The sequence below is a fragment of the Natator depressus genome, chromosome 10 (genome assembly GCF_965152275.1).
Source record: "Natator depressus isolate rNatDep1 chromosome 10, rNatDep2.hap1, whole genome shotgun sequence".
Taxonomy (NCBI): Eukaryota; Metazoa; Chordata; order Testudines; family Cheloniidae; genus Natator; species Natator depressus.
In genome coordinates this window covers 50,644,076-50,660,126 of record NC_134243.1, presented here as the reverse complement: position 1 = coordinate 50,660,126, position 16,051 = coordinate 50,644,076, and the positions used below count along the sequence as shown (strand labels likewise).

The window sequence follows — 16,051 nt, the reverse complement described above, 5'->3', positions numbered from 1 at the left end:
CCATCATTCAGGAGGACAGAACAGATGTCAGACTAGAAGATCCTCTCCAATTCAGTCTTAAGAAACTGTGGCTAACAAATTCACAATGCTCTTCATAATGACTTAGCAAAACAACAGTATAAATGAAGCTCAAGCAGAAAAAATTCAGTAAATTTGTATTATTTATTGTAATTGTGAGGTCTAGAGGTTTAAGCGAACAATTACAAACCACAGAAGAGAGCACATAACTTCATGGAAGAAGATGAAAAAAGCAACTTTGAGTCACCGTATCCTATAGTCATCCTTTTCCAACTTTGTATTGTGGTTTCTCTCTCAGTACATAAGGTTTTGTAAAAGCCAGAATAGGTAAAGGAAAGAAGAATTTTGTTTTTAAACATTTTTCACTACAACATTTTTGTGTACTGCTCATGTCATACAATTTAGAATGTAAGAATCTTCTTTTAATCTGCAGACCACACTACTTTTGCTAACTGTATAATCAGTGTCAGACAATTACTAGGCATAACCAACAGTTACATTGTTAAATATCCTTGGTGTCATCTCAGAATGTTGGAATCGGATTTTACAGCGTTTTGTACAATTCTTAATGCATTAATAAATAAGGTATCCATGCAGTATGCCCACCATTTTAGTTTATTCTGTCTGTAACATCCACCTTGTCATAAATTATTCATTTGATTCAGTGAAGCCTTTTGAAAGCCAAAACTGCCCATTAAACTGCCTATATTTAACCCAGCCAAGCTTCACTCATCTGACTGTACAATATCTTAACTTATACCATGCTTCCATATAACTTTGGACAAATCTCATACTTAAGTTTTAATTCCTTTGACCTAAAGGTGAGAATTGCATTAACAAAAGTACACTAATGTGGATGTACTTATGAAATCCTTTAAATCTATCCCAATGCCTTTGTTCTGAGATGCTCCACGCTGCTTGTTTATATGCACTGTAATCACTATCAGGTAACAGGGGATAAGTTAAATTACAAGGAGTAACGAAAACTGCAGTTTACTAACTATTATACAGGAGGTCAGGCTAGATGGTCACAATGGCCCCTTCTGGCCATAATCTATAAATCTATGAAGATACCAGGGTTCTTAGTTTGTGCTGGCCCTAGTGTACTACACTTTGAGAAACAATCTTCCAGTTTTGTTAGAATTCATACTCATAATTCTGACATCATTCTAGTACACTGTATACTCCATAGTACTCAAGTTTAAAGGCCGCGATTATCCTATGTGACAGCTGCCCAATGTTATTTTAAACTTAAGGCTCAAATGCTTAAGACCCACAGTTCCCATCCATTTCAAATCAGGGAAAGGTCTTTTTGTTCTGTGTCTGTAGCATGCCTAACACAATGGGGTCCTGGTCCATGACTAAGGCTCCTAGGCACTACAGTAATAAATAAATAAAACAAACAAACAAACAAAGGTCTGTCTTTAACTTCTTCTCTCTTCCCACTCTATGATGGGGTGGGCAAGAGGAATGTCTCAACAGGATATTCTCCACTCCTCAAATGAAGCACTGCTAAATGTAACTCCTCTGCCCAGCAGTGAATCACTAGGCCTGCTTTTCTTCTTTCCCACAAGCAAGGAAGGAAAGGTATACAGAGAACCTGGTCTGAAGCACACTCTACTCCAAGATACCACTGTAGCTTATGCTCACTCATTTCACTAATAGAAGTATAGGATCTTTACCACTGGGGTTTGGGTTATAAACATTATGGGGAAGGATAGCCATCCACACACACTGGACAGCTGAGATTTAGGCTCTTGGACTACACACCAGGTGAGTTAAAATTTGTATTCTGTTCCTGATTCTACGATTGACTTGTTGGATGACACTTGGCAAGTCATCCAACCTTTTTGTGTTAATCTCAGTTGCTCATATTTGTAAAAATAGGGACAGTAATACTTATCCACTTTTGGAAAGTGCTGTAAAATCTATGTATAAAAAGCATTATACAAGTATTCTGATTATTAGTACAGAACCACAAGATCTAATTCCAGTATTTTTCCTTATTTTTGAAAAAAGACTTAGGGCACCGGCAACATACGATTTTTAAATTTACTTTATTCAGATTTGTTTAATTAGATTGGCTCTCAACAGCAATTGACCTTCAGACTGCTCCAGGTGTATCTTCTAATATAGGTGTTCACATAATTACTTTCAACGGGTGACATAGTTTTACAAGGCCTTACCTGCCCCTTTGATAAGCTCTCCCATCTATCAGGGCCTTGGGGTAGAAGAGAATGCAGCAATTCCATTCTTTCTCGCAAGGGAGGCAGTAGCATAGTTGCACCTACTGACAGAGTCTCAATTACAACCTAACATGAAAGGAGAGGGGGAGACAACACTTTATATTTTGAAATATTTTTCTATCAACATAATGGCTCAGGGACTCATTCACCTGCACATCTACTAATGTGACAGATGCCATCATGTGCCAGCAATGCCCATCTGCCATGTACATTGGCCAAACTAGACAGCCTACATAAAAGAATAAATGGACACAAATCGGACATCAGGAATGGTAACATAGACAAGCCTATAAGAGAACACTTCAATCTTCCTGAACGTTCTATAACAGATTTAAAAGTAGCCATACTTGAACTAAAAAACTTCAGAAACAGACCTCAAAGAGAAACTGCAGAACTAAAATTCATTTGCAAATTTAACACCATTAATTTGGGCTTGAATAGGGATTGGGAGTAGCTGGCACACTACAAAAGCAACTTTCTCTCTCCTGGAATTGACACCAACTCATCAATTATTGGAAGTGGACTACAACCACCCTGATTGAACTGGCCCTGTCAACACTGGTTCTCCACTTGTGAGGTAACTCCCTTCTCTTCATGTGTCAGTATAATAAATGCTTGTATCTGTAAGTTTCACTCCATGCATCTGAAGAAGTGGGTTTTTTTTACCCACAAAAGCTTCTGCCCAAATAAACTGGTTAGTCTTTAAGGTGCCACCGGACTCCTTGTTGTTTTTGTAAATTTGGTTAGTGCACTAGCTTTTCTTACTTTCTAGGAATGTGTGTTCAAACCCTGATTGAGCCCAAACTGATCACAAATAATAGCGAATTACTTAATTTCTTCCTAGTTCTTTCAAAATACATCAGTAAACCACCCAAATATTAACACAATTTGGTAAGACTGGTAGTCCCTGCTAAAGAGAGGCCTATGGCTGGAAGAGCAGTTTTATGTATTTAAGAAGTAGGACAATATACACACATCCTAACGTACTGCATCTTTCACTTGTGTCTTTTTAAGCTGTTTAGAGCAGAGATTTTACTTTTACCAGTTTACACAGCACCACCCACACTTGGCTCAAACCACAGCAGTGCCCTAATGGATAGTAAGGCTGCTTTGAAAACTGCACCTAAAGCGGGCCTAAAATTCCACCCTATAATTACTTTAGTCTCAAAATTTAACAACTCACTCAAGAGTGATTTATTTCCACATAATTTTTTGTTCAAAAAGATGCTAACTTCAGCAGAGGAAAGAGTTTGCAAAATGAGCTAGTGCTGAAAATTCAGACTACCTCACTTTTTCAGACTAGTACAACTACAGAACCAGTGTCTTGACAAATTCCAAAAATTACACAATAATAGGACCAATTTAAATTTAAAGTAGGGCGGTCCGTTAATCAGTTTTAATCGCACTGTTAAACAACAGAATACCAACTGCAAATTATTAAATATTTTGGATATTTTCCTACATTTTCATTTATATATATATATATATATATATATATATATATATATATATATATATATATATAGTAATCTGTGTTGTAATTGAAATTAAAGTGTATATTATTTTTATCACAAATATTTGCACTGTAAAAATGATAAAATAGTATTTTTCAACTCACCTCACACAAGTACTGTAGTGCAATCTCTTTGTAGTGAAAGTGCAACTTACAAATGTAGATTTTTTGTGTTACGTAATTGCACTCGACACAAAACAATGTAAAACTTCACAGAGCCTACAGGTCCACACTGTCCTACTTCTTGTTCAACCAATCGCTAAGACAAACAAGTTTGTTTACATTTCCGGGTGATAATGCTGCCCTCTTCTTATTTACAATGTCACCTGAAAGTGAGAACAGGCATTTGCATGGCACTTTTGTAGCCGGCATTGGAAGGTATTTACAAGCCAGATATGATAAACATTCGTATGCCCCTCCATGCTTCGGCCACCATTCCAGAGGACATGCTTCCATGCTGATGACGCTCGTTAAAAATATAATGTGTTAATTAAATTTGTGATTGAACTCCTTGGGGGAGAATTGTATGTCCCATGCTCTGTTTTACCCGCATTCTGCCATTTATTTCATGTTATAGCAGTCTCGGATGATGACCCAGCACATGTTGTTCGTTTTAAGAACACTTTCACTGCAGATGTGACAAAACGCAAAGATGGTACCAACGTGAGATTTCTAAAGATAGCTGCAGCACACGACACAAGGTTTAAGAATCTGAAGTGCCTTCCAAAAAACGGAGAGGGATGAGGTGTAGAGCATGCTTTCAGAAATCTTAAAAGAGGAACACTCCGATGCAGAAACTACAGAACCTGAACTACCAAAAAAGACAGTCAACCTTCTGTTGGTGGCACCTGTCCCAGATGATGAGAATGAACATGCATCAGTCCGCTCTGCTTTGGATGGTTATCAAGCAGAACCTCTTATCAGCATGGATGCCTTTCCCCTGGAATGGTGGTTGACACACGAAGGGACATATGAATCTTTAGCTCATCTGACACACAAATATCTTGTGACTCCACCTACTACAGTGCCATGCGAATACCTGTTCTCGCTTTCGGGTGACTACTGTAAACAAGAGGTGGGCAACATTTACTCCTGCAAATGTTAAACTTGTTTGTCATAGAATCATAGAATATCAGGGTTGGAAGGGACCTCAGGAGGTCATCTAGTCCAACCCCCTGCTCAAAGCAGGACCAATCCCCAATTAAATCATCCCAGCCAGGGCTTTGTCAAGCCTGACCTTAAACACTTCTAAGGAAGGAGATTCTACCACCTCCCTAGGTAACGCATTCCAGTGTTTCACCGCCCTCCTAGTGAAAAAGTTTTTCCTAATATCCAACCTAAACCTCCCCCACTGAAACTTGAGACCATTACTCCTTGTCCTGTCATCTTCTACCACTGAGAATAGTCTAGAACCATCCTCTTTGGAACCACCTCTCAGGTAGTTGAAAGCAGCTATCAAATCCCCCCTCATTCTTCTCTTCTGCAGACTAAACAATCCCAGTTCCCTCCGCCTCTCCTCATAAGTCATGTGTTCCAGACCCCTAATCATTTTTGTTGCCCTTCGCTGGACTCTCTCCAATTTATCCACATCCTTCTTGTAGTGTGGGGCCCAAAACTGGACACAGTACTGCAGATGAGGCCTCACCAATGTCGAATAGAGGGGAACGATCACGTCCCTCGATCTGCTCGCTATGCCCCTACTTATACATCCCAAAATGCCATTGGCCTTCTTGGCAACAAGGGCACACTGCTGACTCATATCCAGCTTCTCGTCCACTGTAACCCCTAGGTCCTTTTCCGCAGAACTGCTGCCTAGCCATTCGGTCCCTAGTCTGTAGCTGTGCATTGGGTTCTTCCGTCCTAAGTGCAGGACCCTGCATTTATCCTTATTGAACCTCATCAGGTTTCTTTTGGCCCAATCCTCCAATTTGTCCAGGTCCCTCTGTATCCTATCTACCACTCCTCCCAGTTTAGTATCATCCGCAAATTTGCTAAGAGTGCAATCCACACCATCCTCCAGATCATTTATGAAGATATTGAACAAAACCGGCCCCAGGACCGACCCCTGGGGCACTCCACTTGACACCGGCTGCCAACTAGACATGGAGCCATTGATCACTACCCGTTGAGTCCGACAATCTAGCCAACTTTCTACCCACCTTATAGTACATTCATCCAGCCCATACTTCTTTAACTTGCTGACAAGAATACTGTGGGAGACCGTGTCAAAAGCTTTGCTAAAGTCAAGAAACAATACATCCACTGCTTTCCCTTCATCCACAGAATCAGTAATCTCATCATAGAAGGCGATTAGATTAGTCAGGCATCACCTTCCCTTGGTGAATCCATGCTGACTGTTCCTGATCACTTGACTCTCGTCTAAGTGCTTCAGGATTGATTCCTTGAGGACCTGCTCCATGATTTTTCCAGGGACTGAGGTGAGGCTGACCGGCCTGTAGTTTCCAGGATCCTCCTCCTTCCCTTTTTTAAAGATTGGCACTACATTAGCCTTTTTCCAGTCATCTGGGACTTCCCCCGTTCGCCATGAGTTTTCAAAGATAATGGCCAATGGCTCTGCAATCACATCCGCCAATTCCTTTAGCACTCTCGGATGCAACTCGTCCGGCCCCATGGACTTGTGCACGTCCAGCTTTTCTAAATAGTCCCTAACCACCTCTTTCTCCACAGAGGGCTGGCCATCTACTCCCCATGTTGCGATGCCCAGCGCAGCAGTCTGGGAGCTGTCCTTGTTAGTGAAGACAGAGGCAAAAAAAGCATTGAGCACATTAGCTTTTTCCACATCCTCTGTCACTAGGTTGCCTCCCTCATTCAGTAAGGGGCCCACACTTTCCTTGGCTTTCTTCTTGTTGCCAACATACCTGAAGAAACCCTTCTTGTTACTCTTGACATCTCTTGCTAGCTGCAGCTCCAGGTGCGATTTGGCCCTCCTGATTTCATTCCTACATGCCCGAGCAATATTTTTATACTCTTCCCTGGTCATATGTCCAATCTTCCACTTCTTGTAAGCTTCTTTTTTATGTTTAAGATCCGCTAGGATTTCACCATTAAGCCAAGCTGGTTGCCTGCCATATTTACTATTCTTTCGACTCATCGGGATGGTTTGTCCCTGTAACCTCAACAGGGATTCCTTGAAATACAGCCAGCTCTCCTGGACTCCTTTCCCCTTCATGTTAGTCCCCCAGGGGATCTTACCCATCTGCTCCCTGAGGGAGTCGAAGTCTGCTTTCCTGAAGTCCAGGGTCGTATCCTGCTGTTTACCTTTCTTCCCTGTGTCAGGATCCTGTCTGAGCGATTGGCTGAAGAAGAAGTAGGACTGAGTGGACTTGTAGGCTCTAGTGTTTTACATTGTTCTGTTTTTGAGTGCAGTTATTTTTTTGGTACATAATTCTACATTTGTAAGTTCAACTTTCATGATAAAGAGATTGCACTACAGTACTTGTATGAGGTGAACTGAAAAATATTTGTTTTTTACAGTGCAAATATCTGTAATCAAAAATAACAATATAAAGTGAGCACTGTCTACTTTGTATACTGTGTTGCAATTGAAATCAATATATTTGAAAATGTAGATCATCATCCAAAAATATTTAATAAAATTTCAGCTGGTATTCTATTGTTTAGTAGTGCGATTAAAACTGCGATTAAATCGCAATTAATTTTTTTGAGTTAATCACGTGAGTTAACTGTGATTAACTGACAGCCCTAATAATATAGCTATATAAGTATGATAAAAAAGCCAACTGAAGTTATACTGAGGTTCAGAGATCTATTCATCATCAATAACTATTTATCGAACTGGCTCAATTTACAACTCAAAACTGGATTTTAAATCAGTAAATCAAATATTGGTAATAATAAGGTACCATTTTTACAGAATATCTTTTCTTAACTATACATCAAAGAGAATTGGATGTGAATTAAATAAAATTACTTACTTCCTGTATTTCATCTGGGACAGAGGAGTCCATCAACCTAAACAGCAAATTCCGAAGTGGGCCTGCCTGCCTTCCAAGAATGCTAGTAGCTACTCCTCCAGCTAACGCAAGAGCAAGATGATTAGAAAGTAACTTCAGGCACAACTTGAGGAAATTGTGATGTTCTCTGCAAAACAAAATGTTGTTGTTAATCTTGCCTGTAAATCAGCTTTGACAATACAAGTTTAGGTCCCATGGGGGAACAGGATCTTATACATGAGAATATAATCTTTCCAGGCCTCTCAAAAATCTTATTGATATTCTAATATAAAAGACAGATTGGTTATCCACCTGAGGGTGGAAAGCCGAGATAGCTGCTAGGTGGACCTTTATTGAGCTAATGGCCAAACCTTGCCATTTTAGGCACAAAAGATAGACCAAGATATGCAGGATTGAAGAATGCATCAGCGAAACTGCAGAACCAGACCAACTAGAGAAACACTTCTACTTAGAGAGGCAAGTAGACTTAGTAGATAGTATTCTACTATTCAACAGCACATCTTGAAACTCTTTTGAACACATTTGCTCCCTAGAATCTAACTATGGAGCATCCATGCTGCTAGATGGAATGACTGCAGGTTTGAATGGCGCAAGCGACCAGAGTTTTGAGAAATCAGATCCGGGTCCAATGGAAGTGGTATCAGCTTTCACCAAAAGGGACAGGAGGTTGCTCGACCAGCGCAACAGGAAAGCATCTGTCATGGAACCCAGACTGTGACCCTGTAGGGAACAAAACCGCTGGCATTTCCTCTTGTATCTCATTGCAAACAGGTCTACCTGGGGACTCCCCCAGAGCTGGAAAATGGACCTGGTTACATCAAAAGGGACCACTCGTGGTGACTCGTAAATGACCTGCTTAGATAATCTGCCAACGCATTCTGTACTCTGAGAAGGTAATAGACTTTGAGATAAATTGAGCTGGCAATGCAAAAATCCCATAAACAAATTGCATCTTGGCAGAACAGGGATGAGCAGGCCCCTTCTTGTTTGTAGAAACAGAACAATGCTGCTGTGTTGTCTGTGACAGTGAGCAGGCGTCTTCCCTTGATATGGGGTAGAAAACCTGACATGCCAGCCAGATAGCTGCCAACCCCCTGATATTTATGTGAAGAGTCAGGTCCTTTGTGAACCATATCCTCTGTGAGTGAAGGAACCCAGACAAACCCCTCAACCTACAGCAGATACATCCATTACTAGCATTAGCGATGGTTGAGGAGGGACAAATGGAACTCCTATGCAGACGTTAGCAGGGTTCGTCCATCAATCTACAGTGTCTAAAATGTGAGGGGGGGCCCCTTGACCATAGTGGTCAGATGGTGACAGCACAGCAAAAATACTGAGGCCAGCCAACCTTGTAGAGTCCTCAGATGCAATCTGGCATACCAGACTATATATGTACAAGAGGCTGTTTGTCCCAGACGCCTCATACAATTCCATACAGTTGTGACTGGGTAAGTCTTGAGATCTAAAATGATGGATTGAGTTGTCTGAATCCTTGTCTCTGGAAGGAAAAAAAATGGTTACCTAACTCTCTAACTATTGTTCTCTGAGATGTGCTGAACAAGTCCATTCAACTGTAGGTTTGTGCATGCCTCATGCACAGCTGTGAAAGATTTTTCCCTTAGCAGTACCCATCAGGGCAGGGCAAGGGCCCTCTGGTGCCCTGTGCCACTGCATGCATGCATAAAGAGGCGCGCTGCCCCCAACCTTCCTCAGTTTCTTCACACCAGAAAGACTCTGATAAAGAGGGGAAGGCAGGCAGGTCATGGAATGAACATGTGCAACACATTTTGAAGAACAGTTACAGAAAACCAGTTTTGCTTCTTCGAGTAATTGCACATGTCCATCCTACTGTAGTGATTCACAAGCAATTCAAACTGGCAGGGGGCTCAGAGTCTACTTAAACAAGGATTAAAGGACAACTTGTCCAAACCTGGCATCCTCTCTGGATTGATGAGATATGGCATAGTGAGAGGCAAATGTATGGAGCAATGCCCATGTAGCTGCCTTACAAATATCCAGAATTGGAACCCTAACCTGCAACCTGGTTGAGTGAGCCATTACTCTACTCGGAGGTGTGATGTCAACCAATTGGTAAGATAAACAAATGCAGCTGGAGATCCAGGCGGAGATCCTCCAAGTTGAGACTGGTTGGCCCTTTACTCTATCTGAAATGATAAAGAAGAGTTTAGTCGAAGACCTGAATGACCTAATCCAGTCTTGATAAAAGGTCAAAGCTCTTCCAACATCAAGAGTATGAAGCATTTCTTTCCCTTTACAGGAATGACACTTTGGAAAGAACGTTGGTAGATAATCTCTTGATTTAAATTCAGTTTGGAGACCACTTTAGACAGGAATTTAGGGTGAAGCCAAAGTAAAGCCTTGTCCCTAAAGAAAATTGTATAGGGAGGCTCTGACACTAAAGCTCATAGCCAAGGTTATGGCAACAAGGAAAGCTACTTTCACTGACATGTGTAACAAGAACAAGTTGCGAGCAGCTCAGGGGGTGGGGAACATCAACTTTGCTAGTACTAAACTTAAGCTCAACTGTGAAATATGATAAACCTAGGGTATAATCTGAACAAATCCTTCAGAAACCTGATGGATATGGGGTTTGAAAAAAATTGATCCGTTATCCACAGGTAGATGGAAAGCGGATACCACTCCCAGATGAACTCTAATCAAACTAAGAGCAAATCCTTTAAGAACAAAAGATAGTCCAAGACATGGCTAATCATATCTTGAGCTAGAGAAATGCACCTCTGAGGGACCAGGTATAAAATCTCTTCCATTTAGCAAAGTAAGCAGACCTAGTGAAGGCTTCCTGCTATTCAGTAGGACTTCCTGTATCCCCTTAGAGCAAACTTGTTCCAAAGTTGCCAGCCACGAAGAATCAACACAATCAGCTAGAGAGCTTGAAGCCTGGGATGAAGAAAGAAACCGTTGTGCTGGGAGAAAAGATACACCTCTCTCAGGAACAACAGTTGAGGTCTGACTGATATCGCTAATAGGGTTGAAAATCAATGTTGATGGGGCTATGCAGGGGCTATTAGAACAAGGTGAGCAGAATCTTGCTTACCTTTGGATAAGACTTTCAGCTGAGGCCCCCTCAGGGAGGAAAAAGATGACTTTTGTTTTTTCTTGCTGCAAACATACCCACTTTGGGACTTCCCCACTGCTGGAATATGGATCTGGAAATGCCCAGTCAGAGAGATGACTTGTGGTGGCCTGTGAACAACCTGGTCAGGTGGTCTGCCAGAGCGTTTTGAACTCCTGGAAGGTAAGGTGCTTTCGGGTTGATGGAACTGATAATGCAAAAGTTCCACAGGAGGATTGCTTCCTGGCATAACATTGTGGATCAGGCCCCTCCTCGTTTGTTTACATAAAACATAGTTGCTGTGTTGTCCATGAGCACCAATAAGTTCCACGTCCTGATGTGTGGAAGGAATGCCATGCAAGCTAGGCGGATAGCACAGAGCTCCCTAACATTTATATGGAGTCAGATCCCGGGGAGACCAACGCCCCTGACTCTGAAGGCAACCTAAGTGAGCGTCAGTTGTGGAGAGGCAAAGGGAACTCTCTTGCAAACATCAGCAGAATCTATCCACCAGTCCAGGGAGGATAAGACCCCATGGGGATACTTGAACCACACTGTCTGCATGGTAACAGGCTGGTGAATACACTGAGGCTATCCAACCCTGTAAATGTCTGAGGTGCAGTCTGGCATGCTGTATCTCGTAAGTCCATGCTGCCACGTGACCTAGAAGTTTGAGGCAGTTCCAAACTTTGATGATAGGATGCACCTTTAGACCTAGAGCAATAAATCACAGCTTGGAACCTCTGCTACGGTAGGAAAGCCCTGGCTTTTGTAGAGTCCAGGACTGCCCCAATTAATTATATTCTTTGTACAGATGGCAGGACAGATTTCTATGCATTGATTAGTAGCCCCAGTACATCAAAAGTGGATTCAATACTGCCAATGCTGGAAAGCAGCTGAGATCTGGACCAGGCTCTTACTTGCCAGTCAGGTAAGGAAACACATGGACTCCTAACAGTCAGGATGATGGTACAGAGGCCATGGTCCTAGCAGCCGAGTCAGCTGCATCCAAATCAGCCTGCAGTGAAGTTCTTCCCATCAACGTCCCTTTATCTACCAGAGAAAGGAACTTCTGCTTAGTCTCCTCAGGCAACTTGTTCTTAGATTTTAGAATAACATCACAGATCTTAAAACCATATCACCCTAATAAAGCCTGTTGGCTGGTGATTCTAAGCTATAACCCTGCCATAGAATACATTTTTCTCAACAAGTCCAGCTTTTTTGCATCCCTTGACTTAGGGGTAGATGCCGGATTCGCCTAGCACTCCCTCTCGTTGGCAGCCGAGATAACCAGTCATCCTGGAGGGGCATGGGAATAAAAATGCTCAAAATCCTGGGTGGCCACAATACCTACGTTCCACTAGCTTTGCTGTGGGAGGGAGGAGAGTTTGCCAGAGAGCCTTGTTAGGTTCTAAAATTGCTTCATTAATTGGCAGAGCCACTTGAGATGGAGCAGCAGAGGCATCGACGAGGCAGTGAGAAGATGCCCTAACTGCCTCCACCTGAATATCTATGGCCAAAAGCCCCCCTTTTTAAGAGCTGCTGGTGAACCTTGCAGTCATCAGGAAGGGGCAAAAACACCCCCAAAGAAACTGCTTCATCTGGAGAGGAGGATGAAGCTAGCCCAGATTTAGGCTGTGCCTCCTTGGTTAGCTGTCCTGACAGATGTTCTTCAACACTTTCTTCCTGCTCAGTACCAGACTCTGTAGCAGGTTCAGGAGGGGATCGATGAGTTGATTTCCCACGTCTATCCAAGGAAACTGAATGTGACTGACATAGGGAGGATTCAGAAGGGGAAGGAAACCCTGACTCACAAGTTCAGAAAGGCCAGTGAAAGAGTGCTGGACCCCAGTGTCATAGGCCACATGTCCATGTCAGCACCAGTTTCACGGTCTTGCAAATACCTCAAGTGGTAAGGTCTAGGACAGGGGTAGGCAACCTACTGCATGTGTGCCAAAGGCAGCATGCGAGCTGATTTTCAGTGGCACTCACACTGCCCGGGTCCTGGCCACCAGTCTGGGGGGGCTCTGCATTTTAATTTAATTTTAAATGAAGCTTCTTAAACATTTTAAAAACCTTATTTACTTTCATACAACAATAGTTTAGTTATATATTATAGACTTATAGAAAGAACTTCTAAAAACATTAAAATGTATTACTGGCACGCAAAACCTTAAATTAGAGTGAATAAATGAAGACTTGGCACACCACTTCTGAAAGGTCGCCGACCTCTGGTCTAGGAGAAGAGTGGCAAGACACACTTTGCACCTGGGGAACATAAGAGTCAACCTCCAAGTCAGAAGAGTTGCTTTCTCCTGACCACAGAGGGGCCAATCCAGTCAGCTCTGGGAACTGGTGCCAGGAGTCCAGGGAAAAGCAAAGACAAGACATTATTGCTTGCTTACATCTCTACAGTACCAAAGAATAAGAGCTCCAGAATGCAGGAGGCTGACTTGATGATGGGCACTATACTGAGGAAGCTGAAGTCAAGCGGTCTACCGCTACAGGAGGAGTGATCTCCTGCACTACTGGGGAGACCGGCACCAATAAGCTCAGCAAGCCTCTTGCAGCTTGAGGGTGCAGATGGTACTGGGACAGTCTCTGACTGGTAGACAAGATATATAGATAGTGCCAAAGATGATGAAGATGCTGCTTTGGACTCTAGACTTGATAGTGCCTAGCTCAGCACCACAATCCATGGTGCCGACCCAGCTGATCGATGAGTTGAGGAGTGCTTTGATTTTAACTGCACTCTATTCAACACTCTGTTCCCTTTCTTGGAAGACTGAGGGACCAGAGAGATCTGCCTCTCCCAGCAGTGTCCTTGGAAGCCTTCTACTTTTTCCTCAGCAGTGGTGATGGAGAGCAGTGGTGATGGAGAGTCAGCATCAGACTTGGTGCACGTCTCACAGATGCTGAAGTTCTTGGTACCATCTCTGACCGAGAAGGCGCTGAAGGTGGTCTCAAAACAGCCTCCATCAAAAGAAACTTCAGCCTACCCTCTCCATCTTTCTTAAGCTTGAAGTTCTTGCAAATCTGGTACTGATCCCTAATATAAGACTCATGTTAGCACTTCAAACTAGAGTGCGGGTTTCTCACTGGCATGGGCTTAAAGCACTCCAGACAGGGCTTGAATCCCAGTGCCCAATGCATCCCTTGGCACCAATAATGGAACCCCAAACTTGGCGAACCGAGAATAAATTAACTCAACAAATACTAACCCTAATGACTAAACAAACATGTAATTACATGTAAGAAAAAACAGCTGAGAGCACTTGTTAAAGCAAAGCCAACAGACTAAAACAATCATCACAGGTAGTAAGAAGGAACTGAGGGGGGCCAGGGGCGGCTCCTCCCTGAATACATGCATGCAGTGGCTTGCTACTGCACAAGGCACACAAGCTAGCCTGATGTGTACCACTGTGGGGAAAAGATTTTGAGAACGGTCCTTGGGATGTACACACACCCCAAGAGCGGAATGCACATGTGTAATCACTCAAAGAAGAGTAGTTAGATTTTTGGCATTGAAAAAAATATTGTATTGTAAAACAAAATATATCTGAAATGCAAAGGCTGTTTAATCCAGGAAACCAAAATCCCAAATCTTTACTATTAAAAACAAAAAAACAAAACCATACACCCCTATTCAAACAAACAAAACTAAATATGTATATACTGTATAGATACCTTGATGAAGGGAAAGGAAGAGGGGGAATCTCGCTGTTAATTTTATCACAGTACCGCTCAAGAAAGGAGCGGAGATGGGAGAAGGTACTTTCTTCCAGGTCTACACAATAAGGTCTGTGCCATGCAACAACTTGTCTGGAATCAAACATAAGAAATGCATGAAGTACACTGAAATAAATGTACATGTAAAACATGCAACTATCTGTATAATAAATTAACAGTTACAGTAAATTAATACGGTTGTCACGTCAAGGACACGATCACTGCATTCATTGGCAGCAGGGACACTTGCTGGGATTGTCTGGTTTTCTCTCACTTAATTCTCTGCCATTGCAGGGACCTCAGCCCCTCCTATTCTTTGCCTGTGGCACATAACCGTTTAGTCTCCTGTGGGCTGTAATACTTAGGTCTAAGTTTGGTTGTTGGGTTCAGTGATTCTGAGTAGTGTTGGTGGCCTGTGATATACAGGAGATCAGACTAAATGATATGGTGGTTCCTTCTGGCCTAAAACTCTAAGGTTTTGGCTCATAGCTTGACCTAACAAAATAGTTATAATCTGATTGGGGCAGAAAATCTTCCTGATGCTTGTAGCTAGTTTCTCTCTTTTCTGTAAATGTCTCTCTGAATCAAACACTGAGCAACTAAAACAAAATATGTGCTTTTATGGGTACCTCAAATATACGGACATGGGATTTTTTTTGAAGCTGAATTCTTAGAGGAGCTGTAAAACATTCTCAAAACTAGTTTGGCATCACGAAAGTTACTAATTAACTACAAAAATTTTGACATAATACTGACAGTTTGAAGGGATGCAGTCATTTGATGTTATATGAAATTAACTAATTTTTGAAATTCCAATTTCCACTATAGCTCCCTTTAAAACAGAAGGTTTTGAAAAAAAAATTGTCATCCTTAAAAAAATTGTTAAGAGTTTCTCTACTTCTATGTTGCCTTTTTATCAGGGTCTTCTCCATTAAACTGCTTCAGCTTCAAGCATGGACCAGGCCTAACAAACAATTTTTAAACTGATTTAGGTCAACCAGAGCAAACACCTACATGGACATACTTATTTTGATGTTAGAATGGCTTATTTCAGTTAAGTAATAACAATTCCCAATTAAGTTAAACTAAAAAAAGCCTCTCAAACTGAAGTGTGTCTATCCTTGAGGTTTGTTTACACAAGACCTGAGACAATTTTTTCCTTGCTAATAGATTATACAGGGAAACAATGTAACTGACACAAAGTGCTGTCATATCCACAAAACAAACTTGAAAAACAATTATTTTTCAACTTTTCAGTTTTATTAACCTTAAATGTTCTTTGTCCAATAGTAGGTACAAAGCCTTCAGAGAAAATATTTCTGAATTGACAGTGTCCCTATCTGTTATAACTGTTAAACACAAATCACAATGATAAAAAAACCAAAACAGAAAATCTTTAAAGCATTATAAACAGAACTATTACAATACTGTGATGTACAATGCTGTTAACAAG

General features: G+C 41.8%; 1 protein-coding gene across 7 annotated transcripts in view; it reads right to left on the bottom strand.

Annotated features, from left to right (window-relative positions):
* The window catches only part of HERC1 (HECT and RLD domain containing E3 ubiquitin protein ligase family member 1), a 213,003-nt gene that overhangs the window by 134,090 nt on the left and 62,862 nt on the right, over window positions 1-16,051 (bottom strand). For all 7 annotated transcript variants that reach the window (XM_074966104.1, XM_074966100.1, XM_074966102.1 and 4 more), the window contains exons 11-13: window positions 14,557-14,691; window positions 7,734-7,899; window positions 2,205-2,330 (exon numbers count right to left, since the gene is read on the bottom strand). In XM_074966104.1, coding sequence (XP_074822205.1) covers window positions 2,205-2,330; window positions 7,734-7,899; window positions 14,557-14,691 — 427 coding nt within the window. The remainder of the gene's footprint in view (window positions 1-2,204; window positions 2,331-7,733; window positions 7,900-14,556; window positions 14,692-16,051) is intronic.